The 26,544-nt window shown below is 37.2% G+C and overlaps 3 protein-coding genes across 3 annotated transcripts; 1 reads left to right on the forward strand and 2 right to left on the reverse strand.

The window, feature by feature from the left end:
• Window positions 1–5,851: 5,851 nt before the first annotated feature.
• On the reverse strand, window positions 5,852–7,171 carry IAQ61_000470 (uncharacterized protein; the record flags this gene model as incomplete). Its single annotated transcript, XM_003837547.1, has 1 exon — window positions 5,852–7,171. One exon carries the CDS (start codon window positions 7,169–7,171, stop codon window positions 5,852–5,854), a length of 1,320 nt encoding a protein of 439 aa, XP_003837595.1.
• A 699-nt stretch (window positions 7,172–7,870) lies between these two features.
• IAQ61_000471 (uncharacterized protein) lies at window positions 7,871–8,062 on the forward strand (the record flags this gene model as incomplete). The annotated part of the gene is made up of 1 exon (XM_003837545.1): window positions 7,871–8,062. One exon carries the CDS (start codon window positions 7,871–7,873, stop codon window positions 8,060–8,062), a length of 192 nt encoding a protein of 63 aa, XP_003837593.1.
• A 360-nt stretch (window positions 8,063–8,422) lies between these two features.
• IAQ61_000472 (uncharacterized protein) lies at window positions 8,423–10,856 on the reverse strand (the record flags this gene model as incomplete). The annotated part of the gene is made up of 2 exons (XM_066094688.1): window positions 8,423–9,718; window positions 9,786–10,856. 2 exons carry the CDS (start codon window positions 10,854–10,856, stop codon window positions 8,423–8,425), a joined length of 2,367 nt encoding a protein of 788 aa, XP_065955541.1.
• Window positions 10,857–26,544: the final 15,688 nt, after the last annotated feature.

A 26,544-nucleotide genomic window follows, 5' to 3' on the forward strand; every position in this document is an offset into this window, starting at 1 on the left:
GCACTAGTAGCTGCAGATAAAGATATAATAGGAACTAGATAGGCAGGATTAATAGAAAAAGATTAGAGAAAGGGCTAATTAGTGGGGAAAATCTGTTGTATAACAAAGTAAGTTTAGGAAATTTATAGTAGGGTAGGATAGCTATATTAGAACTTTTATAGTAGAGTACTAAAATAAGCGTATAGATGCTACGCGCGCGTACCACTTAATATATAGGCCTGTTACAAATTAGGAAGGAATATAAAGATATAACAACAAAACCTAAGAATATATAGAAACAAAGCCTAAAATAGATTATAGGGTACAAAGATATGACCCTAGACCCCTAGAAAGACGATTTTATAATAGTTTATAGGGAAGGTTAGGGGTATGTAAAGGGCTTAGGCTTATGCCTAAGCCTAGGTCTAACACAAGATAGACCAAGTCTAACACTACTACTAAGCGAACACATTACACACCTATAAAAAGGCGCTAAGGGCTTACCTCTCCTTTAAGATACTAAATACTATTATTAACGCTTATTGCATTCTCCCTTAAGGCTAGTCTATAACAGAGACAAAGGATCTATATAGGTTATAGATTAGGGTCTTACTACCTAAGATAGTAGTAATCTAACTTACTTTAACGCTAAAATAGGTAGCTCCTAGGAAAGACCTAGAGGGGAGAGTGCTATTAGTGGGTTACTCTATAAGAGCACAGAGATAGGTAAGGGCACCCTATCTAGCTCTTATAGGGGTGGTAAGCAGAGCTCCTACCCACCCGCTTTAGGACTAGATTCTGTATCTTCTGCAGATCCCTTATAAGCGGCACCTAGAGCTCCTAGAAGAAGTAGAAAACCACAAGTTAAAGGACTGCCACTAACACGTGTTAGTAAGCAAGCTTAGGGACAGGACCCTAATAAACCACTAGGAGGCTCCACAAGTACAGGGATATACATAGTAATAGATCTATTAGATATAGATCTAATTAGAAATCCCTTGTATAATCTTTTAGTATATCCTAAACTAAACGCTATAATCCACGCTATAATCGTAGTAGTAATAGGGAGCAAATCTCCTAAAAACCCTAAAAGAAATACGCACTAGGACGCTCTATAAAAAGAGCTAAAATAATAGAAGGATCTCTATAACTACTAAATAGGATAGTAATTTAGAGACGTAGTATATAAAGAAATTAATACTCTGCTAAAAGCTAGTACCTAGGAGGAGATTAATAGGCTAACTAAAGGAGAGCGTCTACACCTACTTAAATAGGTGTTTACATACAAGCTTAATTAGGATAGTTACCTAATTAAGTGTAAAGCAAGGATAGTAGTGAGAGGAGATCTATAGCTTACTAACTTAATTTATTTAACCTACGCAGCTACCCTAGTAGCTTAAACTATTAGGACTGCAATAGCTATTAGAGCCAAGTTTAACCTTAAGATATATTAATATAACGTTGTTAGAGCTTTCCTTAATGCCTTAAGGGATTAACACCCTATAGTTATCTGCGAGCTACCTAAAGGATATTAAATACCTAGGAAGTGCGTTAAGCTTAAACGGGCTCTATATAGACTAAAAGACTTATTATTATTATAGTATAATAAGCTCTTAACTACACTCTAAGAAAATAAGCTTACTACTTCTAAAGAGGAGCTATGCCTATTCTTTAATAGAGATCGCAGTATCTTATTAATATTCTATGTAGACGATATCCTATTGCTCTATTACCAAAACTACGCAAGCTAAGCTTATAAGGTTATCCAAGCTCTAAAGCAAAGATATACTATAGAAGAGAAGGGACCTGTAAGCTAGTTTCTAGGGGTAAGAGTAATCTAGGATAGAAAGAGACAGATAATAACGCTTGTTTATAATAAATATATTAATAAGATTACAAAGAAATTTAATCTAGTAGAGATAGGAAAATTCCCTACTACACTACTATTAAGTAAAGACATTAAAAAGAGCACTAGAGAAGCCACTAAAAAGGAGATTAAGGACTATTAGGAGCGCGTTAGATTAATCCTTTACACCTTAATTATAGTGCGCCCTAATATTACCTATATAGCCTCCTAGCTCTCCTAATACCTTACTAACCTATCTAAATAACACTTTAATGCAGTTAATCAAGTAATTATCTATCTATACTAAACTTAATACTAATTAATCTAATATAGGAATAGGGATTCTAATAAGCTTATAATATATAGTAATGCGTTATTTACTAATAATATTAATACTTAGCGATTATTATATAGATACCTAATCACGCTCTTTAGAGGACCTATTATTTAGAAGGCAGCTTAACAAGCAACTGTTACTACTTTAACTACTAAGGCAGAGCTCCTTGCGCTTAAGTAAGTAAGCAAAGAAGTAATAGCGTTAAAACGCTTTTTAACCAAAATACACCTTACTTTAGATACTACCTAGACAATTAATTATAATAATTAACAAACTATTAGGTTAGTAGTAGGCAATAATAAAAGGATTACTACTAAGCTGCGCTATGTAGATATTTAAAACATGTGGCTTACGCAAGAGTATATAAAGGGATCTTTTTATATTACCTACCTACCTACTAGTAATATACTAGCTAATAGGCTTACTAAAAACCTAACTATATAATAATTTATAAGGTTTAGGGAGCACCTAAAGTTATATAATAGTAGAGCATATATTATATAGCGTTAATTAAAGTAAGGTAGTATATAAGATCTATTAATATATAATATAAAAATAACTAACTATAGCCTACCTCTCTATTATTAACTAGGTAGCTTCCCTAAGGAGCTCTATTACGCGCGCAAAGCGTGCCTTAGAGTCTATAGGGAGCTGCCTAGGTTACCCTATCCTAGGATCTATAGGGGGAACCTTAGAGGAGCTAGAGTCCTTATCTTCTAATAAGGAGCTCTAGGCGCCCTTAGCTATAGAAGCAGCCTTGCACGCAAGCTTAGCGGCAGCAGCAGTAGCTTTTACTAGCTCCTGCTATTTAGCCTTGCTCTCCTTAAGGAGCACTAAGACCCTTCGCTTCTTATCCTTAAGAAGGTCTTAGCTCTTACTTACCTACTTCCTTACTAGGAAGGACAGCGCAGAACGTTAGGCGAGCTTAGGGCTATTAGTTAGTTTATTAGTATAAGATCTTGCTAAGTATTATAAAGGAAAAATTCTTATATAGATTATATATATTAGGACATAGCTATACCTAGAGGAGCACTACTAGCACTAAGTCCCCCTACTAGAAGACTTATAGCACTCGCTATTAGACTTATTAAAGAGCGCTAAGCGCAGATAATTTAGATAAGTTTTAGCACAACAAATACTAGGCTCTCTATAGCAGGAGGATCTTAGGGTCTCCTTAGGAGCTAGAGAGGGAGCAGGAGCAGGAGCGGGGATAGGGGGCAGGGTCTAGGGAGGAGCAGGAGCTAGAGTTAGAGCTAGAGTAGTAGGAGCTAGAGCAGGAGCGCCCTTCCTTAGCTTTGCAATCTTAGCTATAGTAGTAGTAGCTACACGCTTAGCTACTATACACTCTATAATAGCCTTACGCTTAGTAGTAGCGCGCTCTTCTTTAGCAGCAGTAGCTTTAGTAACTATAGCTTTAGCTACGCAGGAGGTAATAAAGGCAGCGTAGGTAGAGTAAGCGTAAGTAGTAGGTTTTAACTTTAACTAAGATATAAGTTAGTAGGGATATAAGTATAGTTTAGATCTTTAGGGTTATATAATCTTATAACTTAAGCTATAGTAAAAGATTATAGTTAGGTAGATAGAGTTATAAAGCTCTATCTAGATAATATCTACGCGCGCAAGCGCAGGCTAAATAAGAAAGGCGCGCTAGTTAGTATCTAAAGGGTAAGCTAATTTAACCCTTTAGATATACAACGCTCTAATTAGCTACACTACCTACTAACTATAAGCGCAACTATAACAACAAAAGATCTACCTACACCTAGGGGGTGTGTTGCAGGAGGGATATTAACTAGATTACAGAGCATCTTAATCCTAATTAATCCTAATTAATCCTAATTAATACCCCTGTATAAACCACTATCTAATTAACTGCCAGCTTACTACCAAGTGCCTAATAAAAAGCAGGAGCTCTAGTAAGGAAGGTTTACTAATTATTTACCTTCTAGTAAGGGTAGCTAAAGCTCTATATATATAAGTACGATCGTAGTAAATACAATCTAATAATCCATCTCCCAAATCATTCCTAACCTTAGTGATCTAAATTTCCACATAAGTATAATCCTAGTAGATAGAGCTTTAAAGATAGTCCTGTACTATAAGCTCTCCTTTAATATTAGGGATATTCTATACCTCACCTTAAGCGTATAGGACTATATACTCCTTCTACTAATAATTAGTATCTTAGCTACTAATCTTTGTCTTAGCAAGACAAGCCTTATACTATAATCTTACTAGTATTATAGCGCTTAATTTATTTAGTGTTAGGTTATTATAAAGTAGTTAAATTAGTATTTAAAGGGTTACTCTTCCTTAATTAATAAGCCCTATATAGGCTACAATAAGAATCCTTTAATCTACTATATTATTAACCTATATAAAAAGATTCTAGATTACTAATAACTTTAATACCTAATCTAATAAGCAAGCTTAGTACTAGGCTATTTATAGTTTATACTACTTACTTAATATATTAAATACTATAATACCTATTAGTATACTAGGCTTAATAGGTCTATTTTTAAAGTAACTTTTAGTCTCTAAAGTATTAGGGCCTACTTCTACCTAGATCCCTTTAGTTAGGGCATAGTATCTAAATTAAATATACTAGGTAGGCTAATTAGTTAATCTAGTAAGTAGAATATCCCCCTTTAGAATTAAGTTACTTATAGTAGAAGAGTAATAAGTAAGTTTGTACTTAAGAAATAGTATAGAAAAATAAAGCTTGCTAGCTTAGTAATTAAGTTATATAGTATACTTAAATAGATAGGATAATCTTTAATAAAATAAAGCGTAATCTAGGCTTATAACTATAGAAATTTAGATTACTAAGGTTAGGAATAATTTAGAAGATAGATTATTAGATTATCTCTACTATAATTAGACTTATATATATAGAGCTTTAGCTACCCTTACTAGAAGGTGTATAATTAGTAAACCTTCCTTACTAGAGCTCCTTCTTTTATTAGGCACTTAGTAGTAAGCTAGTAGTTAATTAGATAGTAGGTTATACTAGGGTATTAATTAAGCATTAATTGGGATTAATTAGATTAAGATGCTCCGTAATCTGGTTGTTATCCCTCCTGCAACAGTTAACTATAAGTAACTATACTTTTTTACTATTTCTAAATATATAAAATCTTCTCTAAGAGGTTAAGGATTTAATTGCTGCAAGCGCGTTGTTAATAGGTGCCATGGTTGTTAAGAAATGTGGTGTTGAAAATTTGGTGATTTTGGTGTTAGTGGTTGCTTGGTGGCGGTGGGCGCTTGGTGGTGGATCACGTTAGGGCTTACTATTATCCCTATAGTGCTTACTATTATCCTAAGGTGGTGACTACCTACTACTATTAGCGACTCCCCTATCCTAGGTTGTCTGGGAGACACCTATTTTGGACTAGTGGATAGGCTATATCTAGCCACCTTGGGGCTCTTCGTCCATAGATTCTTTAATTAATACTTTCTCATCAAATCATAGATCACCTCTAATAAGTGATAATGTGATAAATCCATTCTCTAATCTAACATTCACTTGCTGAAAAACTTACATTGGTTTGCATTGTACATGGACAACAATGAGCCATCGGCCAATAACGCCGGCAATGTGCTTCCGGTACCCAAGCCGGAAGAGGATGTCAACATCATGATATCATGACTTGCTCGCTCACCACCAGTTGCTCCCCTTCAGACCTTTACTTCTCAGCCGGATCTTCCAAGATAAACTTCCACATGACTTCCGCCGCCGTCTTTGCACCATCCATGGCATTCAACGTCTCCGCCAGAGTCCTCGCTTTAGCCGCATATCCAGGGTCTTTCAGAACCGTCAGAATCGTCGACCGGATATTCTTTGCTTTCCAAAACTGCTTTTGCACGCGGATGCCGGCGCCCGCATTCATGGCGTTGTCCAGGTTGGTTTGCTGCTCGACTTGCAGCGCGACGCCGACAATGGGCTTTCCAGCGGCCAAGGCGCATTGCACTGTTCCTTGGCCACCGTGTGTTACGATGACATCGGCAAGAGCATTTGCTGCTGAGGCGGGGATGAAGCGATCAGTTACTAGGAGGCGGGGATCGCCACCCGCGACTGCATTCGCTTTGTTGATGTCGCAGATAGACTTTGATGCGAGGACCACGGCGTTCCAGTCATCTTGAGGGTTCATATTCAACGCTTTGATAGCCTCGAACAAGAACTCTTCGGTACCAGAGCTTCCCATTGTCACGAGGATGGATGGGCCAGGACCCTTTTTCAGGTGTGTTGCAATGTCATCGTCCAGTTTTGCATCGTTGCGGGCGTAGAGCGGACCGGTGAGCACAATGTTCTTGGGAATTCGATGCAGGTATTCTTGGTGGAAGACTGGATGATCATTGACAAGGTTGAGATCAGCCATGTTCATATCGAAGAGCGAGATTGGTCCAGTGATGGGCCATCCTGCAGCCGCAGCAGCCGCTCCCAAACGCTTCTGCTGAAAGATGGGGGCCTTGATCATCAAGCCACTTGCCCACCAAGCCATGCGTTGCCGAATCGGACGGGGCAAACGAGTGAAGAGCGGCATCAAGTCCGGAAGATCACGAATCAGGCCATGTGCAAAAGCGGATGGGTGCAGAGGTACGGGCAGAAAGTTGATTGTGCGGATGCCCAAAAGACGAGCAGCAATCGAAGCCGGCGCCCACATGCCATGGAAGACAACATCAGGCTTCAAGTCCCTGAATGCGGCGAGTTGGCCATCAATGAATGTCTTGGCTATCTCTTCTGATCCGAAAAACTCTGGCCAGTCCCATCCGAGATCGTGAGCGACGGATATGCCCTTGACGCGAGGTTGGGCTGGCACAATGTTGAACCCGGCATCTGTGATTTGGTACTCGAACCTCGAACCGCAAGACAAAAAGTCTATCTTGAGATCGATTCCTGTTGGACACATGTCTCGCAGGGCAATGGCCATGGCGATCGCACGGGTCGTGTCGCCTGCATCTTGCCACGCTACGCTGAGGACGATGTGAATGGCCTTTGGCGCCATGGTTGCCTGGAGTAGGTATCGAGCGTCGGAATGTGTGGGAGCCTTCTTTACCAAAAGCTACCAACTGGAGCCGCCAGTCTTAATAGTAAATGAGCGCTAATACAGTGTGTACGGCTATCAAGGAGTGGCAAAGTGCTGTTATACATTTGGTAAGCTACCATAGCCACACAAGGTTGATCTTACTTATGGTATGCCTCATGTGCGGATCCCACATCCCCTCCATGTCCGACGAGACAGCTTGCAAGCACCTGCATATGCGGTGAAATCTCAAGGCTCTACCCAAGACGTCCGGTGCTCATCAGCGCGGAACGGCGTGCCAACCGGATTGTACCTATCAAAACCATGGGGTGTGTAGAGTACCTACCTACCTACGCGATACCAGGTTGACAGCATAAATTGAATTCTTATTGAGCAGCTTACCGGTACATCATCGATTTCCCGCGGGGAACCGTCGCAAATGCACATTTCTTAGGTTCACCATGCGCTTTGCTGACACGTCTGACCTGGATCAGGCACAGCCTAGCTTTCCCACCATTTGACCTTCATTAATTACCGCGGCTCCAATTCGCTGCAAACACCGCCATTATAAGATGTTGTCGGTTTGGAGCAGAGCCCACATAAGCCTCTCCTTCTGCAGATAAACCCCCATCCTCCGGTTCAATTTCATCAGCATCGGTGTGTCGGGAGCTGACCAACCCCATGGTGCTACCTGGCAACCTGTTGAACAGCACCGCCGCCATCGCCCTGCATGTTGCATCCACGGACGAGCAGTATCTATTGAGCCTATGCCTCTCGCCAGAGGGTGTCTCGTCATGTACGACCATGTCATATGCGAACAAGGCTGCACAGCTTGATCCCGCGACATTAGCCTTGGACACGGGACCAAGCTAACTGGCAAACCATGATATTAACGTGTCAGCCTTACCGTACTGGATCTGTAAGACGCGTAAACAAACTAAACCACTCGTATGCCTGTTCAGTGTTGTTGTCCATGTGGACGCGCCATAGGAGTCGTGCGCGGCATCAACAGCCGCACCTCAATACACCAAGATGTGCCCTATTTAGTACCAAAACATATATACCTTGTCGACAGTAAAAGCTATACCTGTCAGATTCTAAATGTACAATGATGAATGCTAAAGAATAATTCAAAAAACTCCACCAACGCCCATACCATGGATCCCCAGTCTATTTCCGACGCCTCGGCCAAAAGAAAACCATACAAATCGCGTCACAAGACACAGTGGTACCTCATTGCGCTCTAGAAGTGTTCAACTCATTGCGAAGGTCAGGGTTTGCCTTTGCTGTTAGACTCGATGCAAAGTGCATACTCGATTGGTGCAACCGTCTCCATGCTCGCCGCCGAGGAGCAAGGGCTTCCTCACTTGCTGCTGACTTTTCCGAAGCCAGATCTGACTTCTCATGCGTATCTTGCTGCGCCAGCCGTATACCCGGCTGCCCTTGCTCCAGCTCATCATGCGCTTCAGAGGCTGACGAGACGGGCTGTGTATCCTTTACACTTCGCCATTCCATGCCAAGGGCAGCAGGAATAGCCAGGCACGCAACGATGAGGGCGGCGAAGAATGTACCCTTGGTCAAGGAGTCGTTGTAGGCTTCTAGTACCTGGCGTTGGACGGCTGCGGTAAGTCCTTTGGTCAGATCTGTGGCGCCTGCGTTGAGAATCTGTTCTGGGTCGAGGCCGCCGATGTGTTCGAGGCCTTTGGTGAACTTGTCAATGTAGAGGTTCTGGCCGACGGCTGCGAATACGGCGCCGCCCAGGGTCTGGCAGAGTGACAGCACGGCTGTGCCGATTGGTACGTCGTTTTTGGGAAGAATGGTTTGGATGGCTAGGTTTGGTTGTTGCATCGTCCAGCCCACGCCGATACCGAGAATGATTTGATAGCCGATCCACATGCCGGTGTTGGTTCCCATGTCCCAGGTCGTAATTAGGCCGGCACCAATGGCCATGAAGCTCGATCCTAGAATCATAAATGGAGTGTAGTATCCAATACGTTGGACAAGTCCGCCAGAGGATATGGAACCCACGACGACAGAGAGAACAAGGGGAATGGTATTCACACCAGACTGCATCGCCGACACCTCCTTGATAGCCTGAAACCACAAGGGTATGTAAATGGATACCGTAAGCATCGTCGCCCCAACACAAAATTGGGATGCACCAGCGCATGCTACGCTTCGCTGCAGGATGATGCGAGGGGGAACAGTGGCTGTGGTGTGCCTCGTCCAGTACTGCCAGAAGATAAAGGCCAAGAACAATACCGCGAATACAACCAACATGGCGATTATCCGTGGAGATGCCCAGGAGAACTCTGCCGCGCCCCACTCCAAAGCGAGGAGTAGACAAGTGATGGATGGGAGAAAGAGCGCCGTGCCCACTGGGTCTAGGTGCTTGACCACATCTTTCCAGCTGGCCAACTTTGGTTTCTGCTCATCCAGTTTGAGAAGAAAGCAAACGACCAATATCGTGAGGCCTCCCAAGGGCAAATTGATGTAGAAACACCAAGACCAGCCTCGCTCCGACATGGACTTTTTTTCGCAGTTGTTAGTCTACCAAACAGGACCTCAAGACCGGCACAACAGATGAAGAACTTACAGTGAAAGCGCCTCCAAGCAACGGACCGGCCACACTTGCAACGCCAAAGCACGCGCCAAATAGCCCCTGCAGCATCGGTCTCTTGTGCAGCGGTACCGTGTTCAGCATGATCAAGATGGCTCCCGTGAAGATGGCACTGCTGCCCAAGCCGGCAATCGCCCGGCCAATAATCAGCATCATACTGCTGTGCGCGGCGCCGCATACCACGCTGCCTGCCTCGAAGAGAAAGATGCCAGACAAGAAGACGGGTTTTGTGGGGAAAAACGTGTAGATGCGACCGTAGAGTAGGATGAAGCCTGCCGAAGTGAGCATGTAGGCACTGCCGTACCAGCCAATGTCGTCGATGCTGTTGAACTGGTTCGTTATAGCGGGAATGGCTGGCCCGATTATGGTCCTATCGAGGGCGACTAGGAAGATGGAGATGTAGAGCGAGACCATGATAACTGCTGTTTTTGCTGCTGAAGGGTATGCTGGGCCGGCACCGCCCATGGATTGTGCATCATGCTGCTCGCTTTCCATTGTGGAAGTCGGGCTTTGGGCCTCGTCACCGGCGAAATGCGTCTCCTGGAGATGCGTCTTCCTGCTCTTTTGCTTGTGCTTGAGCCGCGGGAGACTGTCTGCGGAATCTGCATTGTCGGCCCCGTACTTGGTGGACATGGATTGCAGACTCGAGTGCTGAGAGGTGCCGTAGGATTGCAAATTCGGGACGTAGTCACCCCCCTGCCCGTTTCTCACATGCGGTCTCTCTCGCCCTGGGGTCCCCATGTCGTTCATCTCAAGAGTAGTGTTCGATCCCATTGCGATACCGTAGTATGCCGACAGACGTTGTTGCTGCAACTCCACTGACGAGTAAGGCCTATGATGGCTATGGTACTGCGTTGATGACCGAACGAAAGCGTTGTCGCAGGTATCCGCCAAGTCTGCAATAGCTTGTGCAATTCTTATTTTCTCGTCGTTTGAGCTGCGGGATGGCTGGAGGCTTTCACTGGGGCTGCGCTCGCTGGACGGCGCAGGATCCGGCACCGATCCAAGACCCGTATGGTCCGAGGAAGTGGATATAGACATCGCCATGTCGAAGTTCTCGCTTGCCAGGGTACGGTAGACGTACAAGAACGAATGCAGTCGAGTATCCACGCCGGTCCAAGTAGTCAGGGCCCAAGGTAGGTATACTAGTCGATAAGAGTTAATATAGTCAAGATAACGTACTAATCGGATCTCATCAAGATGCACCCAAATAGTCCATAATCAAGTAAGAACAGTATGGACAAAGGTCATCACACACACCCAAGGAACAAGCTCAAATCCTCCAAAGACCATGGACTATACTAAGTCCAGCTATCTCCTACACACCATACTCACGATTGCAAATCATCACGGGGGATCGGTACCAGGCACTCCCCAAGCACCGATGCATGTTACGCAACCTGCGTATCTATCAATACACTGCGCGTGCCTGGGTACCATGCGCAGTTGTTACAGGTGGGTTGGAGCCCTGCGCGCACACTGCATAGAGGGCGCATGGTCGGTGTTGCGGTGCAGTGGTCAGCACCGGGGTGGCTTTGGGGAGCCGAAGGCAGACAGACATGGCCGCCACACTTTAGCCTTGTGCCCGAGACAGGCTGCAGCTGGATTGTGTAGGTTCGAATTTCAAGGCTTGAGGGGCAGACTTCTAAGCTGATACGCATGTATATTAGTGTTTTCGATGACGGGAGAGGGTACAGGCGTGTGGGAGCTTTTGGCACGGTGTGGATGTGGGTAAGAGTGTCTGTGGTGTCAAAAAAAGTTGAAATTCATGTCACTACCTTTATGAATAATTCAGCCAAGAGGCTCTCACGTCTAGACTGAATACAGGGCAAGTTTATAGTGCACCGTCTCGAGTTCGCGTACTGCACTCCCAAGATAGCTTTCCCTAAGACCCAAGCTCTACCGTACGCCACATGTTCAATTTCCGCAAGACAACAATACCCACAAAAGGCGCTATCCAATTTTCATTGAATTTCCTGGCTAACATGAATCGAAACTGACCTCTCATCCCTGCCACACATCCATAAGTGGATATATCTGTGCACCAGTATACTATCTAAACCACAAACACAATTCCGACCATAAGTCCCAGTAAACCCCAGATCCTCCCATAAACCTCAATTCACCATTCCATCCCCCACAAAACCCCAATCAAATCAAAATCAACGAATAAATCCTCTCCTTAAAAGCTATCGAAAATATAAGCAATAGGACCCCCAACCTCGCCCACTCTACTCCACTCCCTCTACACCCAGCATGCCCCTAATCCCCCCCCACTCTAGCTTAGAAACCAATTGTTTCCGCATACTAGTACAGTATAGTACGGTAAACCAAGTTTCCACTGCCACATTTAAAGAAGAATCTTATCCTATTACTACGGTATAAAATTGTTTACAGTAGAATAGTACGCTAGGGGTTTACTACATAGGTGTAAACTGCCCTCCTGTATACCTGTAAAAGTTTAAAGTGGTAGTTTACCTGTATAGTAGGGGTTTTAATTAAGTATAAAAAGTAGTTTTATTTCTATAATACAATATAATATATAACTAAGACTAAAAGGGGTAAAGAAGATTAGCTTCACGCTATACGCACATAATGATAAGTTATAATATTTTTACTAATAGGAGGTGGTAATAGAGATAGTAGTATAGGTAGTAGAGGTAGTGATAATAGAGGTAGTGATAGAGGTGGTGGAGGTAGTAGTAGAGGTGGTGGTAGAGGTGGTGGTAGAGGTGGTGGTAGAGGTAGTAAAGAAGATTTAAGAAAGGAGGGGTAAAATACTTAAATAGTTAGTAGGAAACTAGTTATTACTACGTAATACTAGTAGATTAATAGAAGTGTAAAGGTCTTAGGCTTATGCCTAAGCCTAGGCCTAACACAAGATAGATAGAGTCTAACACTAATACTAAGCGAATACGCTACACACCTATAAAAAGGCGTAGAGGGCTTACCTCTCCTTTAAGATACTAAATACTATTATTAACGCTTATTATATTCTCCCTTAAGGTTAGTCTATAATATTTTAGTATCTTCTTCTAAGCATACTATAATAATAATAGAGATAGACGCGCTAGATATTTAGAATAATTAGGTGTAACCTAATATAGTAAAAAAGCTAATATAATAGTTCTAAGGATTAATAGAATAATAGGCTTAAGACTCTACTATAATAGCTATACTATATTAGTAGAATAAGGAAATACGTAATTAGATTCTATTCTAACCCTCCTCTAAGCCTATCAGTTTTAATAACCTACTACCTCTACCCCCCTCTACCTTATATTATAAACCTTTCCTAGTTAGCTTGCTATATAATAGCACTAAGGTAAACTTCTCCTTCTAGTAAATAACTATAGAATTTAAACTATATATAGATAAGGTCTTTATTAGGGATAAAGAGGCAAGTTTATATATATTTAGTCCTAGTTATTACCTATAGTCTAACGCGCTATAGCACTATATTTTAAGAATAGTACACGCAAGTATTATAATATAAGTAGGTTTCTTAACTACCTAGCGTTCTATTATATTAACTATTATAGGTAGAAGCGCGCCTAAGTTATATTAGAATACCTATAATAGGGCTAAAACTAGCCTTTTATAGAGTATTTTATAAATTTTATATAGCTTTTTATATAGTTAGGAGGTCTATACTAGAATAATAAATAGAAGCTTTTATAACTATACTAATTACTTAATAGCTATATACGCTTAGTTTTCTTTAATAGGGGAGTCTCTAGAATAAACTATAATATAGCTATAGAAGAATATAAGATAATTATAGTAGATATTAAAATAGCCTCCCTAAAACTAGGCTTTCTTTAGGCTAGTAAGTCTAAGAAACCCTAGTAGAAATCTATTCTAGATTAGGATAGTAATATAAATATAGTAGAAGTAGTAAACTTATTAAGTATATATACTAAAGTACTAATATTACGTCCTAACTAGATCCTATATAACCTATTTAATATACAAGAGCTAGCTAAGGTCTATACCTAGTATAAATAGGGTGGTTATTTTACGTAGGCGTGTCCTAATACCCTATTACTATAACTTGTAGGTGTTAAGATAGTTATAGTATTAGCAAGCGGCCCTAATTTAGGAAACTAGCTACCCCTAAAATTAGGCTAAGTTAGGGGTATAAGGAGGATACTATAGTAGAGGAATCATTAATAGTAGAGGCTATTAAGTATCCCCTAGATATTAAGGTAGGGTTAAATAATGCTCCTTTCTTTATTCCCCTTCTCCTAGGTAGAGTAGAGAACGTGCAAGCAATAATTAATTTAGGGTACTAGTATTTTAGTATAGTTAAGGAAAAGTTAGCAAGATAGATTAGTAGGAACTTTATTAATATTTGTTGCAGGAGGGATAATAACTAGATTATAGAGTATCTTAATCCTAATTAATCCTAATTAATCCTAGTTAATACCCCTATATAACCTACTATCTAATCAACTACTAGCTTACTGCTAAGTGCCTAATAAAAGAAGGAGCTCTAGTAAGGAAGGTTTACTAATTATACACCTTCTAGTAAGGGTAGCTAAAGCTCTATATATATGAGCCCGATCGTAGTAGAGACAATCTAATAATCTATCTCCTAAATTATTCCTAACCTTAGTAATCTAGATTTCCACAATATTCCTTTATAACCCTTATAATATGTCTAGGGAATTACTAAGGGTATAAGGATTTTATAGTTAGTAGCCTTAGACTATAATTTAGATAGTTAGTAGTCTTACCTTTTAGCTTATATAGTACCTAGTCTATCCTATTATTTGATACTAGGTAGACTATAGCTATATAGAGAGGGCATTATTATAGATATTCTATAAAGCAAATTAGTAATTAGGGAGGTAGAGAATATAGTAGTATAGGAGAGCGGGACACGCCTATATCCTACCTATATCTCTATCATCTTAGGTTTAGTTATAGCGGGGTTACTAAAGCAAGAATCCTAATAGAAAAATATATAGGTATAAATCTTTATAATAAATATACTAGATATTTTATAGGTAATATATAACTTGCGCCTAATAAAATATCTAGGAAGTGTTAATAATAGAAGTCCTATTAATATACATACTATTTATATTAATAGTAATATAGTTCCCTATAAACCTAAGTATAAAACTAGAAAGATAAAGTTCCTACAAGAGCTATAAGAGTTTAGGGACCTATTTAATAAAGAATTAGCAAGTAGTTTGCTACCTATGGAAATTTGGATTACTAAGGTTAGGAATGATTTAGGAGATAGATTTTTAGATTGTCTCTACTACGATCAGACTTATATATATAGAGCTTTAGCTACCCTTAACAGAAGGTGTATAATTAGTAAACCTTCCTTAGTAGAGCTCCTTCCTTTGTTAGTCACTTAGTAGTAAGCTAGCAGTTGATTAGATAGTGGGTTATACAGGGGTATTAGCCAGGATTAATTAGGATTAATTAGGATTAAGATGCTCTGTGATCTGGTTGTTATCCCTCCTACAACACTACCTTATTAGGGCAGTATAGATTACAATATTTAGTTAATAACTCTCCTAGATATAACCTAGCCTAACCCCCTATAGCGTCCCTTATACCCTATATTACGTGACTAATTACTAGAACTAAGAATATAACTTACTAAGTTAATAGATAAAGGCTATATCTAAGCAAGCTTATCTATAGCTAGAGCTCTAGTGTTGCTAGTAAAGAAGCCTTTAGGCGGTTAGCGCCTTTATATAGATTACTAGATACTTAATAGCATAACTACCTTAGATTAATACCTACTACTACTTATTAAGGAAACTTTGCGCACGCTATCTAGCGTAAAATAGTTTATAAAAATAGATATTTACGCTACCTTTTATAAGATTAGAATAGTAGAAGGCTATAAGTTCTTAATAGCGTGTTGCACCTAGTTTAGGCTATATAAATAGTTAGTATATTTATTTAGTCTTAGTAGTGCGCTATCTACCTTCTAATAATATATTAATACTACGCTTATAGAGTTACTTAGACTATATATAATTACCTACCTTAATAATATCTTAATTTATTTAGAAGAAGATTAGTTTAACTATATAGAAAAAGTAAAGCGTGTACTTACGCTATTAAAAGAAGTAGGGCTATATCTAGATTTAGAGAAATATACTTTAAGTATTATAGAAGTACGCTACCTAGGCTATATTATTAAGGCAGGTAAATTACTTAGACCTAACCCTAAAAAGCTTAGGGTAGTATAAGAATAGGAACCCCCTAGGAATATAAAAGAGGTAAGAGGTTTTCTAGGTTTTACTAACTTTTACTATAATTTTATCTTAAAGTTTTCTAAAGTAGTAGCGCCTTTAAACTAACTAACTAAGAAGTATACCTTATTTTAATAGGGGGAGGAAGAATAAAGTATATTTAATATAATAAAAAAAGTATTTTTATCTAGACTAGTACTAATATAATAGGATCTAGCTAAAGACATGTTACTAGAAGTAGACTATTCTAGATACGCTTTTAGGGGCTACTTATTACAAAAGGTTAGGGGCGTCTAGCGCCTAGTTACTTACTACTCTATAGTACTAACGCTAGAAAGATAAAACTATACAATATATAATAAGGAATTACTAGCTATTATTAATTATCTAAAAAGTTAAATAGTAGAGTTATAAAGTATTAATAGGCTATTTATAATATTTATAGACTATAAGAATATAGAGTATTTTACTAGCGTTTAAAGCTTAAGTAAGCAATAGTGCTACTAGGTAGAGGAACTTTTAAAATACTAGTATATTCTATAATATAGACCTAGTAATCTAGCAGGATAACCTAATACCTTAAGTAGATAACTATAAGATTTTAACTCCTCTAAAGTAATAGTATAGCTAGTTATACGCCCTAAATTAATTTAGGTTATAGTATTAGAAGTAGAGTAAGCGTTAAAGTTACTAAAAGGCGCTAGCCTCTTTGCTAACCTATATATATAGACACTATAGAACAAAGTAGTACTAGAAGATAAGATATATTAAGTGCGTCTTAACGCAGTCTAGAAAGACGCTAGGTCTTTCCTAGTTTTAGCTAATATAAAATAATAGATTAGGGACTATATAATTAGCGCACATAGTACTTTGCTTTAAGGGGGTATTAGTTAGTTACTAGTATAGGAACCCCTTATAATTACTATTATATAGCAAGTATATAAATTAGGTTTAGTAGAATATCTAAGAAAGAATATAATATTTTAGATACTACGACGCGACTATTATTAGAATAGAATATTATAAGATATTACGTAGTATATTTAAAACTACTACTATTATAGTGCTTATATCTCCTAGAAGCGCTAATAGGGTTTATTATAACCTATCCTAGTAGCGTTATAATACTAGTCCTAAATATTTATAGATTTTATAGATAACCTACCTATAAAAGATAATAGTAAAACCTAATTTCTATTAGTTATTAATAATAAATTATCTAAATATATTTAGCTTTAAATAATAGTCTTTATAGTAGCTAGTTATTATATAAGGATCTTTTAGAATAATAAGTAGTAGTTCTAGGGCTTCCTATCCTCTATTATTACTAACTAAGGCTTAGACTAGTTAGGATTTTTCTATATAGCGTTATACTAGATAATAAAGATAAACTAGTTACTATCTACTATATACTACCCCTAGATAGATAGCAGGATAGAGTAGGTAAACTAAGAGGTATAGGTAGTCCTGCGTATAATAGTATGCTTTAAGTAGACTAACTAGCCTAACTACCTACTAGCCTACTAACTTGCACTTAATAATAGGGATTCTAGTATAACTAGTATTAGCCCTAATCTACTTTTAAATAGGTATACTATAGATATACTATAAAAGATAATATTACTACTAGTAAAGCCTAAAAATCCTTATAGAGAGATTATAGCGTTCTTGTTACACCTATAGAGAGGTATAGAGCTAGTATAAGCTATTATTATATTCTAATAGTAATAATAATAGAAGGTAATAAACTAGTCTTAATACCTAGTTAAAAAGTTCCTAAAAGGTAATATAGTATAGTTTATAATACGTAATATAAAGATAAACTAACTAGGTAAAAGGTTTAACTAGCTATAGATAAAGTATAAAGTAGTAAAAGTCCCTACTTAACTAATAGTAGTGTTAGACCTACTAGGGAACTTATATAAGACTATATATAGATCTACTTAAGAGAGCTACTAATAATCTACTACTAAGCTAAAAGCTTTAGGAGTTATAACTAGGCCTAATACTTACTCTAGAAAATAAAGATATAACTCTAGATAAATAGAAAGTAGAAGAGATCCTTTACGTAAAGAATATAAGAAGAAAAGAAAAGTATTAAGTCCTAGTAAAATAGAAGGGGTATATTAATCTAATATAGCACCCGCTAGAGGTAGTATAGGATATAGAGGCCCTAGATAGGTTTAAGGAATAGTATAGGGATGCTATATATAATAATAGCCTAATACGTATAAAAGTTAGTAAGTAAAAGTAGAATAAAGCTAGAATAACAACTTAGAACTTTATTATAATTAAGAAGCAAAAGGGTACTAGAGATAGCTTCTATTTAATCCTAATAACACTCTAGGCAAGTGCCCTACTAACAAACTTTATAATATAGCTAATAACTAAGTAGTAGTATCTACACTATTACTATCTACGCCTAACCCCCTATTAGCTTCTTCCTAATTATTATTTATATTATTATAACGCTTTTATATTTCTTAGTACTAGCGGCAACGCTTGCGCATAGCATAGGTAGGGGAAGACTTAGTTAATAAGTATAAATAGTAGTAGTAGTAGTAGTAGTAGTAAGATAAAGGTAGTGCTTTAATAATCTACTAACGTGTAGTATCCTAGGCCTAAAGAAAATAAATGTTAGAATAAATATAAGGGAATAAAGGAAAATTAATAATAATAATAAGAGTCTTAATACTATAGGTAGTGCGCTTAGTAGCGCTTTTAAGCTTATTAATATAAAGGTTAGTTTAGGCCTAAGTCTTGTTTATACGCTAGCTATTATAATATAAGGTAATACTAGTAGTAGTAGCTAGCTATATAATATTATTATTACTATAACTACTACGCAAAGGTATAATAGTAGACTAAAGTAGAAATACTAAAGTACTAGTAGTAGATAGAATAATAGCACTAAGCTAATACTAATTATAAGCGTGTAAGTAGGTAGAGAGGGTAAGTAGAGTAATAGTATTATTAGTTTAAGCTATTAATATAAGATCCTTAAACTAATAGTAGACTAAGTAGAGCTAGTAGAATTATAGAATAAACTAGTAGTAAGTGCCTTTAGTAGGTTTTCCTATAAAGGTTCTAAAGGTCCCTTTCTAAATAATATAGAGGTAATCCTTCTAGTAACTATAATAAAAGTAAAGCTAGTTATAGAGGGCTTAGTAGATATTAGGATTATTAGTAAGGATAGCCTTTAACCTAGTATAGGTCTTATAACTATAATAATAAGACTTATATAAACGCCCTAGATATAGTTAGAACTCACTATAAAGAATATAAAAATTAAGAGAAACCTACTACTACCCTCCTAATAGTTTTACTTACTATAGAGATAAAGTTAGTTAATCTACTAATTATAATGAAGTACCTTTATAAAACTACTATTATACTCCTTATTATCTAAGTTACTAGATATAATAAAGCTACTAAGCAACTAGGTTTAGGGAGATATATACTAAGTAAAAGGTTAGTGTAGGAAATATTAGGAGAATATTAGAGGTACACACCTTATCTTAGTAGGCCTAGCGTAGGGTCTAACTACCTTATAGTAGATCCCTACTACTAGCACTAGTAGGGTCTAACTACCTGTCGCAAACCGAGATGGGGCAAAAGTAAACACTGTTACCCCACCCCGATAAGTTGATATATATGGTGGAATATTGATGAGATATTGTATTGCGACAATACCTTATAGTAGATCCCTACTACTAGCACTAGTAGTAGTAGTAGATAAGGATATAATAGAGGTAATAGGGGCTAGGTTAATAGAAAAAGAGTAGGAAGATAACTAATTAGCTAAGAAAACCTATAGTGCGATAAAGTAAGTTAGGAAATTTATAGTAGGGTAGGATAGCTATATTAGACCTTTTATAGTAGGGTGCTAAAATAAGCGCACAGACGCTACGCGTGCGTACTACTTAATATATAGGCCTGTTATAAATTAGAGAGGAATATAAAGATATAGTAATAGAACCTAAATATATTATAATAAAGCCTAAAATAGCTTATAAAGGGATAAAGATATAACCCTAAACCCCTAAAATCTTTTTTTTTACAATAGCTTATAGGGAAGGTTAGGGGTATATAAAGAGCTTAGGCTTATACCTAAGCCTAGGCCTAACACAAGATAGATAGAGTCTAACACTAATACTAAGCAAACACGCTACACACCTATAAAAAGTTGTGGAGGGCTTACCTCTCCTTTAAGATACTAAATACTATTATTAACTCTTATTGTATTCTCCCTTAAGGCTAGTCTAAAACAAGAAGTAGAAATAGAAGTATGTTTCTTTTATAGAATACATAGTATAATAAACCATATTTAGGTTTACTTCTTCTATATAATCTACTTCTTAGTCTACTTTAGATAAATATAGCTACTATAAACTAATTTTACACTATAGTGTATACACTACCTCTCTTCCCTTATTTTTCTTCTTTTATACAAACTCTACAACACCTCTATACTAGGTATTAGCCCTCCTAAGAAGGTGAATCTAGAAAATAGGTCCTATAATGTTTCATATTTTCTATTATAGAGATAACTAGAAAGAGAATATTTATTCTATCTCCTTTACTATAGTACAAAATTACCTAAAGTAGAATAGAGACTATAGGGTTTACTATATAGTGTAAAAGTCTTAGGCTTATACCTAAGCCTAGGTCTAATAAGAGATAGGTAGAGACTAACACTACTACTAAGTACACACGCTACATACCTATAAAAAAGTAGAGAGCGTTTACCTCTCCTTTAAAATATTAAATCCTATTACTAATACTTACTATATTCTCTCTTAAGGCTAGTCTAAAATATTTTAGTATCCTTTTCTAAATATATTATAATAGTTGTGGAAATTTGGATCACTAAGGTTAGGAATAATTTAGGAGATGGATTATTAGATTGTATCTACTACGATTAGACTCATATATATAGAGCTTTAGCTACCCTTACTATTATGGACTAGCCTTAAGGGAGAATGCAATAAGCGTTGATAATAGTATTTAGTATCTTAAAGGAGAGATAAGCCCTCTACGCCTTTTTATAGGTGTCTAGTGTGTTCGCTTAGTAGTAGTGTTAGACTTGGTCCGTCTTGTGTTAGACCTAGGCTTAGGCATAAGCCCAAGTCCTTTACATACCCCTAACCCTCCCCCACAAACTATCGTGAAATCGTCTTTCTAGGGGTCTAGGGTTATGTCTTTGTCCTCTATAATCTATATTAGGCTTTATTGCTATATTTTTTAGTTTTATTATTATATCTTTATATTCCTTCCTAATTTGTAACAGGCCTATATATTAAGCAGTACGCGCGCGTAGCGTCTATGCGCTTATTTTAGCACCTTACTATAAAAGTTCTAATATAGCTATCCTACCCTACTATAAATTTCCTAAACTTACTTTGTTATATAGCAGATTTTCCTAACTAATTAGTCTTATCTCTACTCTTTTTCTATTAATCCCGCCTGTATAGCCTCTATTATATCTCTATCTGCTACTGCTAGTGCTAGTAGTAGGGATCCACTATAAGGTAGTTAGACCCCGCGCTAGGCCTACTAAGATAAGGTGCGTACTTCTAATATTCTCCCTATGTTCCCTATACTAACTTCTGCTTAGCACACGTCTCCCTAAATATAGCTGCTTAGTAGCTTTATTATTTCTAGTAACTTAGATAATAAGGAGTATAATAGTAGCTTTATAAAGCCACTTTCCTATAATTAGTGTATTAACTAGCTTTGTCTTTTTAGTAAGTATAACTATTAGGAGGGTAGTAGTAAGTTCCCCTTAATTTTTATTTTCTTTGTAGCAAGTTCTAACTGTGTCTAGGGCGCTTGTGCAAGTCCTGTTATTATGGCCACAAGACCTATACTTAATTAGAAGCTATCCTTACTAATAATCCTAACGTTCGCCAAGCCCTCTACAACTAGCTTTAGTTTTATTATAGTTACTAGGAGGATTGCCTCTATATTATAAAGAAGGGGACCCTTAGCACCTTTATAGGGAAACCTACTAAAGGCACCTATTACTAGTTTGTGCTACAGTTCTACTAGCTCTGCTATTATTTTAAGGATCTTATATTAAGGGCTTAAACTAATAATACTATTACTCTACTTGCCCCTACTACCTACTCGCGCGCCTATAATTAGTATTAGCTTAGTGCTATTATTCTATCTACTACTAGTACTCTAGTATTTCTACTTTAGTCTACTATTACGCCCTTATATAGTAGTTATAGCAACAACAACGTTATATAGCTTGCTACTACTACTAGTGTTACCTTCTAGCGTATTAACTAGCGTATAAACAAGACCTAGGCCTAAACTAACCTTTATATTAATAGGCTTAAGAGCGCTGCTAAGTGTACTACCTAAGGTATTAAGACTCTTATTATTAGTATTAAATTTCCCTTGTTTCCTTTGTATCTATTCTAATATTTATTTTCTTTAGGCCTAGGGTGCTACGTATTAGCAAGCTGTTAAAGCACTACCCTCCTCTTACTACTGCTACTACTATTATTTGTACTTGTTAACTAAGTCGTCCCCTACCTGCGCTGCGCGCAAGCGTTACTACTGTCGCTAAGAGACGTAGAGGCGTTAGGATAACATAAACAATAGTTTAGGGGGGGCTAGAGAGGGGTTAGTTATAGATAGTAATAGTATAGATACTACTACCTAATTATTAGCTATATTATAAAACTTTAGTAGTAGGGCACTTACTTAGAGTGTTGTTAGGATAAATAAAGATATCTCTAATACCTTTCTACTTCTTAATTATAATAAAGGTCTAAGTTATTATTCTAGTCCCCTTTTGCCTTTGCTTCCTAGCTTTTGTGCGTATTAGGCTATTATTATGCGTGGCATCCCTATACTATTCCTTAAACCTATCTAGAGCCTTAGTATCCTATACTACCTCTAGCGGGTGCTATATTAGATTAATATACCCCTTCTATTTTACTAGGACTTAATACTTCCCTTTTCCTCTTATATTCTTTGCACAAAGGATCTCTTCTACTTCCTATTTATCTAGTGTTACGTCTTTATTTTCTAGAGTAACTATTAGGCCTAGTTATAAGTCCTAAAGCTTCTAGCTTAGTAGCAGGTTATTAGTAGCTCTCTCTAGTAGATCTATATACACAGTCTTATACAAGTTCCCTAGTAAGTCTAATACTACTATAAGTAGAGTAGGGACTTCTATTACTTTATACTTAACCTATAGCTAGTTAAACTTTTTACTTAGTTAGTTTATCTTTATATTATGTATTATAAACTAAACTATATTACCTTTTAGGAACTTTTTAGCTAGGTATTAGGACTAGTTTATTACTTCCTATTATTATTACTATTAGAACGCGATAGTAGCTTGCGCTAGCTCTACACCCCTCTATAGGTGTAACAAGAACGCTATAGCCTCTCTATAAGGATTCTTAGGCTTTACTAGTAGTAATATTATCTTTTATAGCATGTCTATAGTATACCTATTTAAAAGCAGATTTAGGCTAATACTAGTTGTGCTAGAGTCCCTATTGTTAAGTACTAGTTAGCAGGCTAGAAGGTAGTTAGGCTAGTTAGTCTGCTTAAAGCATACTATTATGCGTAGCACCGCCTACACTTCTTAGTTTACCTGCTCTGTCCCGCTGTCTATCTAGGGGTGGTATATAGTAGACAGTAACTAGTTTATCTTTATTATCTAGTATAACGTTGTCTAGAAGGATCCTAACTAGTCTAAGCCTTAGTTAGTAATAATAGAGGATAGAAAGCCCTAGAACCGCTACTAGTTGTCCTAGAAGATCCTTGCACAATAATTAGCTATTATAGAGACTGTTGCTTTAAGCTAAATATATTTAGACAATCTGTTAGTAATAACTAATAGGTACTAGGGTTTGCTCTTATCTTTTGCAGGTAGGTTAACTATAAAATCTATAGATATTTAGGACTAGTATTGTAACGCAACTAGTATAGGTTGTAATAGACCCTATTAGCGCTTCTAGGAGATATAAGCACTATAATAATAGTAGTTTTAAATATACTGCGCAATATCTCCTAATATTCTATCCTAATAATAGTTGCGGCGTAGTATTTAAAATATTATATTCTTTCCTAGGTGTCCTACTAAACCTAATTTATGTGCTTGCTATATAATAGTAGTTATAAGGGGTTCCTATATTAGCAACTAAATAACATCCCTCTAGAGTAAAGTGCTGTGTGCGCTAATTGCATAGTCCCTAATCTGTTACTTTGTGTTAGCTAAAACTAGGAAAGACCTAGCGCCTTTCTAAACCGTATTAAGACGTACTTAGTATGTCTTATCTTCTAGTACTGCTTTGTCCTATAGTGTCTACATGTGTAGGTTAGTAAAGAGGCTAGCGCCCTTTAGTAACTTAGACGCCTCCTCTGCTTCTAACACTGCAACCTAAATTAATTTAGGGCGCATTACTAACTATAGTGTTGCTTTAGAGGAGTTTAAATCTTATAGTTATCTGCTTAAGGCATTAGGTTATCCTATAAGATAGCTAGGCCTATACTATAGGATATACTAATATTTTAAAAGTTCCTCTGCCTAGTAGCACTATTACTCGCTTAAGCTTTAAAGGCTAGTAAAGTACTCTAAGTTTTTATAGTCTATAAATATTATAAATAGTTTATAAACGCTCTGTAACTCTACTAACTAACTTTTAAGACACTTAATAATAGCAAGCAATTTCTTATTATGTATAGTGTAGTTTTATCTCTCTAGCGTTAGTGCTGTAGAGTAGTAAGTAACTAGGTGCTAGACGCCCCTAACTTTTTACGATAAGCAACCCCTAAGAGCACATCCTAAATAGTCTGCTTCTAATAACATTTCTTTAGCTAGGTCCTATTATATTAATACTAGTCCTAATATAAACGCCTTTTTTAGCGCATTAAATGCACTTTATTCTTCCTCTCCCTATTAGAATAGGGTATTCTTCCTAGTTAGTTAGTGCAAAGGTGCTACTACTTTAGAAAACCTTGCGATAAAATTATAGTAGAAGTTAGCAAAACCTAGAAAACTCCTTACCTCTCTTATATTCCTAGGGGATTCCTATTCCTATACTGCCCTAAGCTTTTTAGGGTTAGGTCTAAGTGATTTGCCCGCCTTAACAATATAGCCTAGGTAGCGTACCTCCTTAACACTAAAAGCACATTTCTTTAAGTCTAGGTATAGTCCTACTTCTTTTAACAGCGTAAGTACACGCTTTACTTTTTCTATATAGTTAAACTAGTTTCCTTCTAAATAAATTAGGATATTATTAAGGTAGGCTGTTATATATAATCTAAGTAACTCTATAAGCGCGGTATTAATATATTATTAGAAAGTAGATAGCGCACTACTAAGACTAAATAGATATACTAACTATTTATATAACCTAAACTAGGTGCAGAAAGTAGTTAAGGACTTATAACCTTCTACTATTCTATCTTTATAAAAGGCAGCGCGAATATCTACTTTTGTAAACTAATTTACACTATATAGTGTGCGTAAAATTTCCTTAATAAGTAGTAGTAGGTATTAGTCTAAGGTTATTATGCTATTAAGCATCTAGTAGTCCACACATAGACGCTAACCACCTAATAGCTTCTTTACTAGCAATACTAGAGCTCTAGCTGTAGAAGAGCTTGCTTAGATCTAGCCCTTGTCTATTAATCTAGTAAGTTATATTCTTAGTTCTAACAATTAATTACGCGACATAGGGTACAGGGGACCCTATAGGGGGTTAGGCTAGGTTCTATCTAGGAGAGTTATTAACTAAATATAGTAATCTATACTGCCTTAATAAGGCGGTAAACCGCTCGCTAACTCTTTGTTAAACAGGTCCTTAAACTCTTAAAGTTCTAGTAGTAACTTTGTCTTTCTAGTTTTATGCTTAGGTTTATAGGAAACTATGTTACTAGCAATATAGAAGGTGTGTATATTAATAGGACTTCCCTTATTAACACTTCCTAGATATTTTATTAGGCGCAAGTTATATATTACCTATAATATATCTAGTATATTTGTTGCAAAAATTTGTACCTATATATCTTCCTATTAGGGTTCTTAATTTAGCAACCCTGCTATAACTAAACCTAAGATAATAGAGATATAGGTAGGATGCAGGCGTCTCCTGCTCTCTTGTACTACTATATTTCCTACCTTCCTAATTATTAATTCACCTTGTAGAATGTCTATAACAACGCCCTCTCTGCAAAGCTATAGTCTGCCTAGTATTAGTTAATAGGAAAGGCAAGGTACCACATAAGCTAAAAGCTAAGACTACTAACTATCTAAATTATAGTCTAATACCACTAACTATAAAATTCTTATACCCTTAGTAATTCCCTAGGTATATTACAAGGGTCGCGGGGGAATATCTATAAAGTTCCTACTAATCTATCTTGCTAACTTTTCCTTAACTGCACTAAAACACTAGCACCCTAAATTAACTATTGCTTGCACGTTCTCTACTCTACCTAGGAGGAGGGGAATAAAGAAAGGAGGATTATTTAAC

This window comes from Plenodomus lingam (assembly GCF_022343315.1).
Source record: "Plenodomus lingam strain CAN1 chromosome Unknown contig_1, whole genome shotgun sequence".
Lineage (NCBI taxonomy): Eukaryota > Fungi > Ascomycota > Dothideomycetes > Pleosporales > Leptosphaeriaceae > Plenodomus > Plenodomus lingam.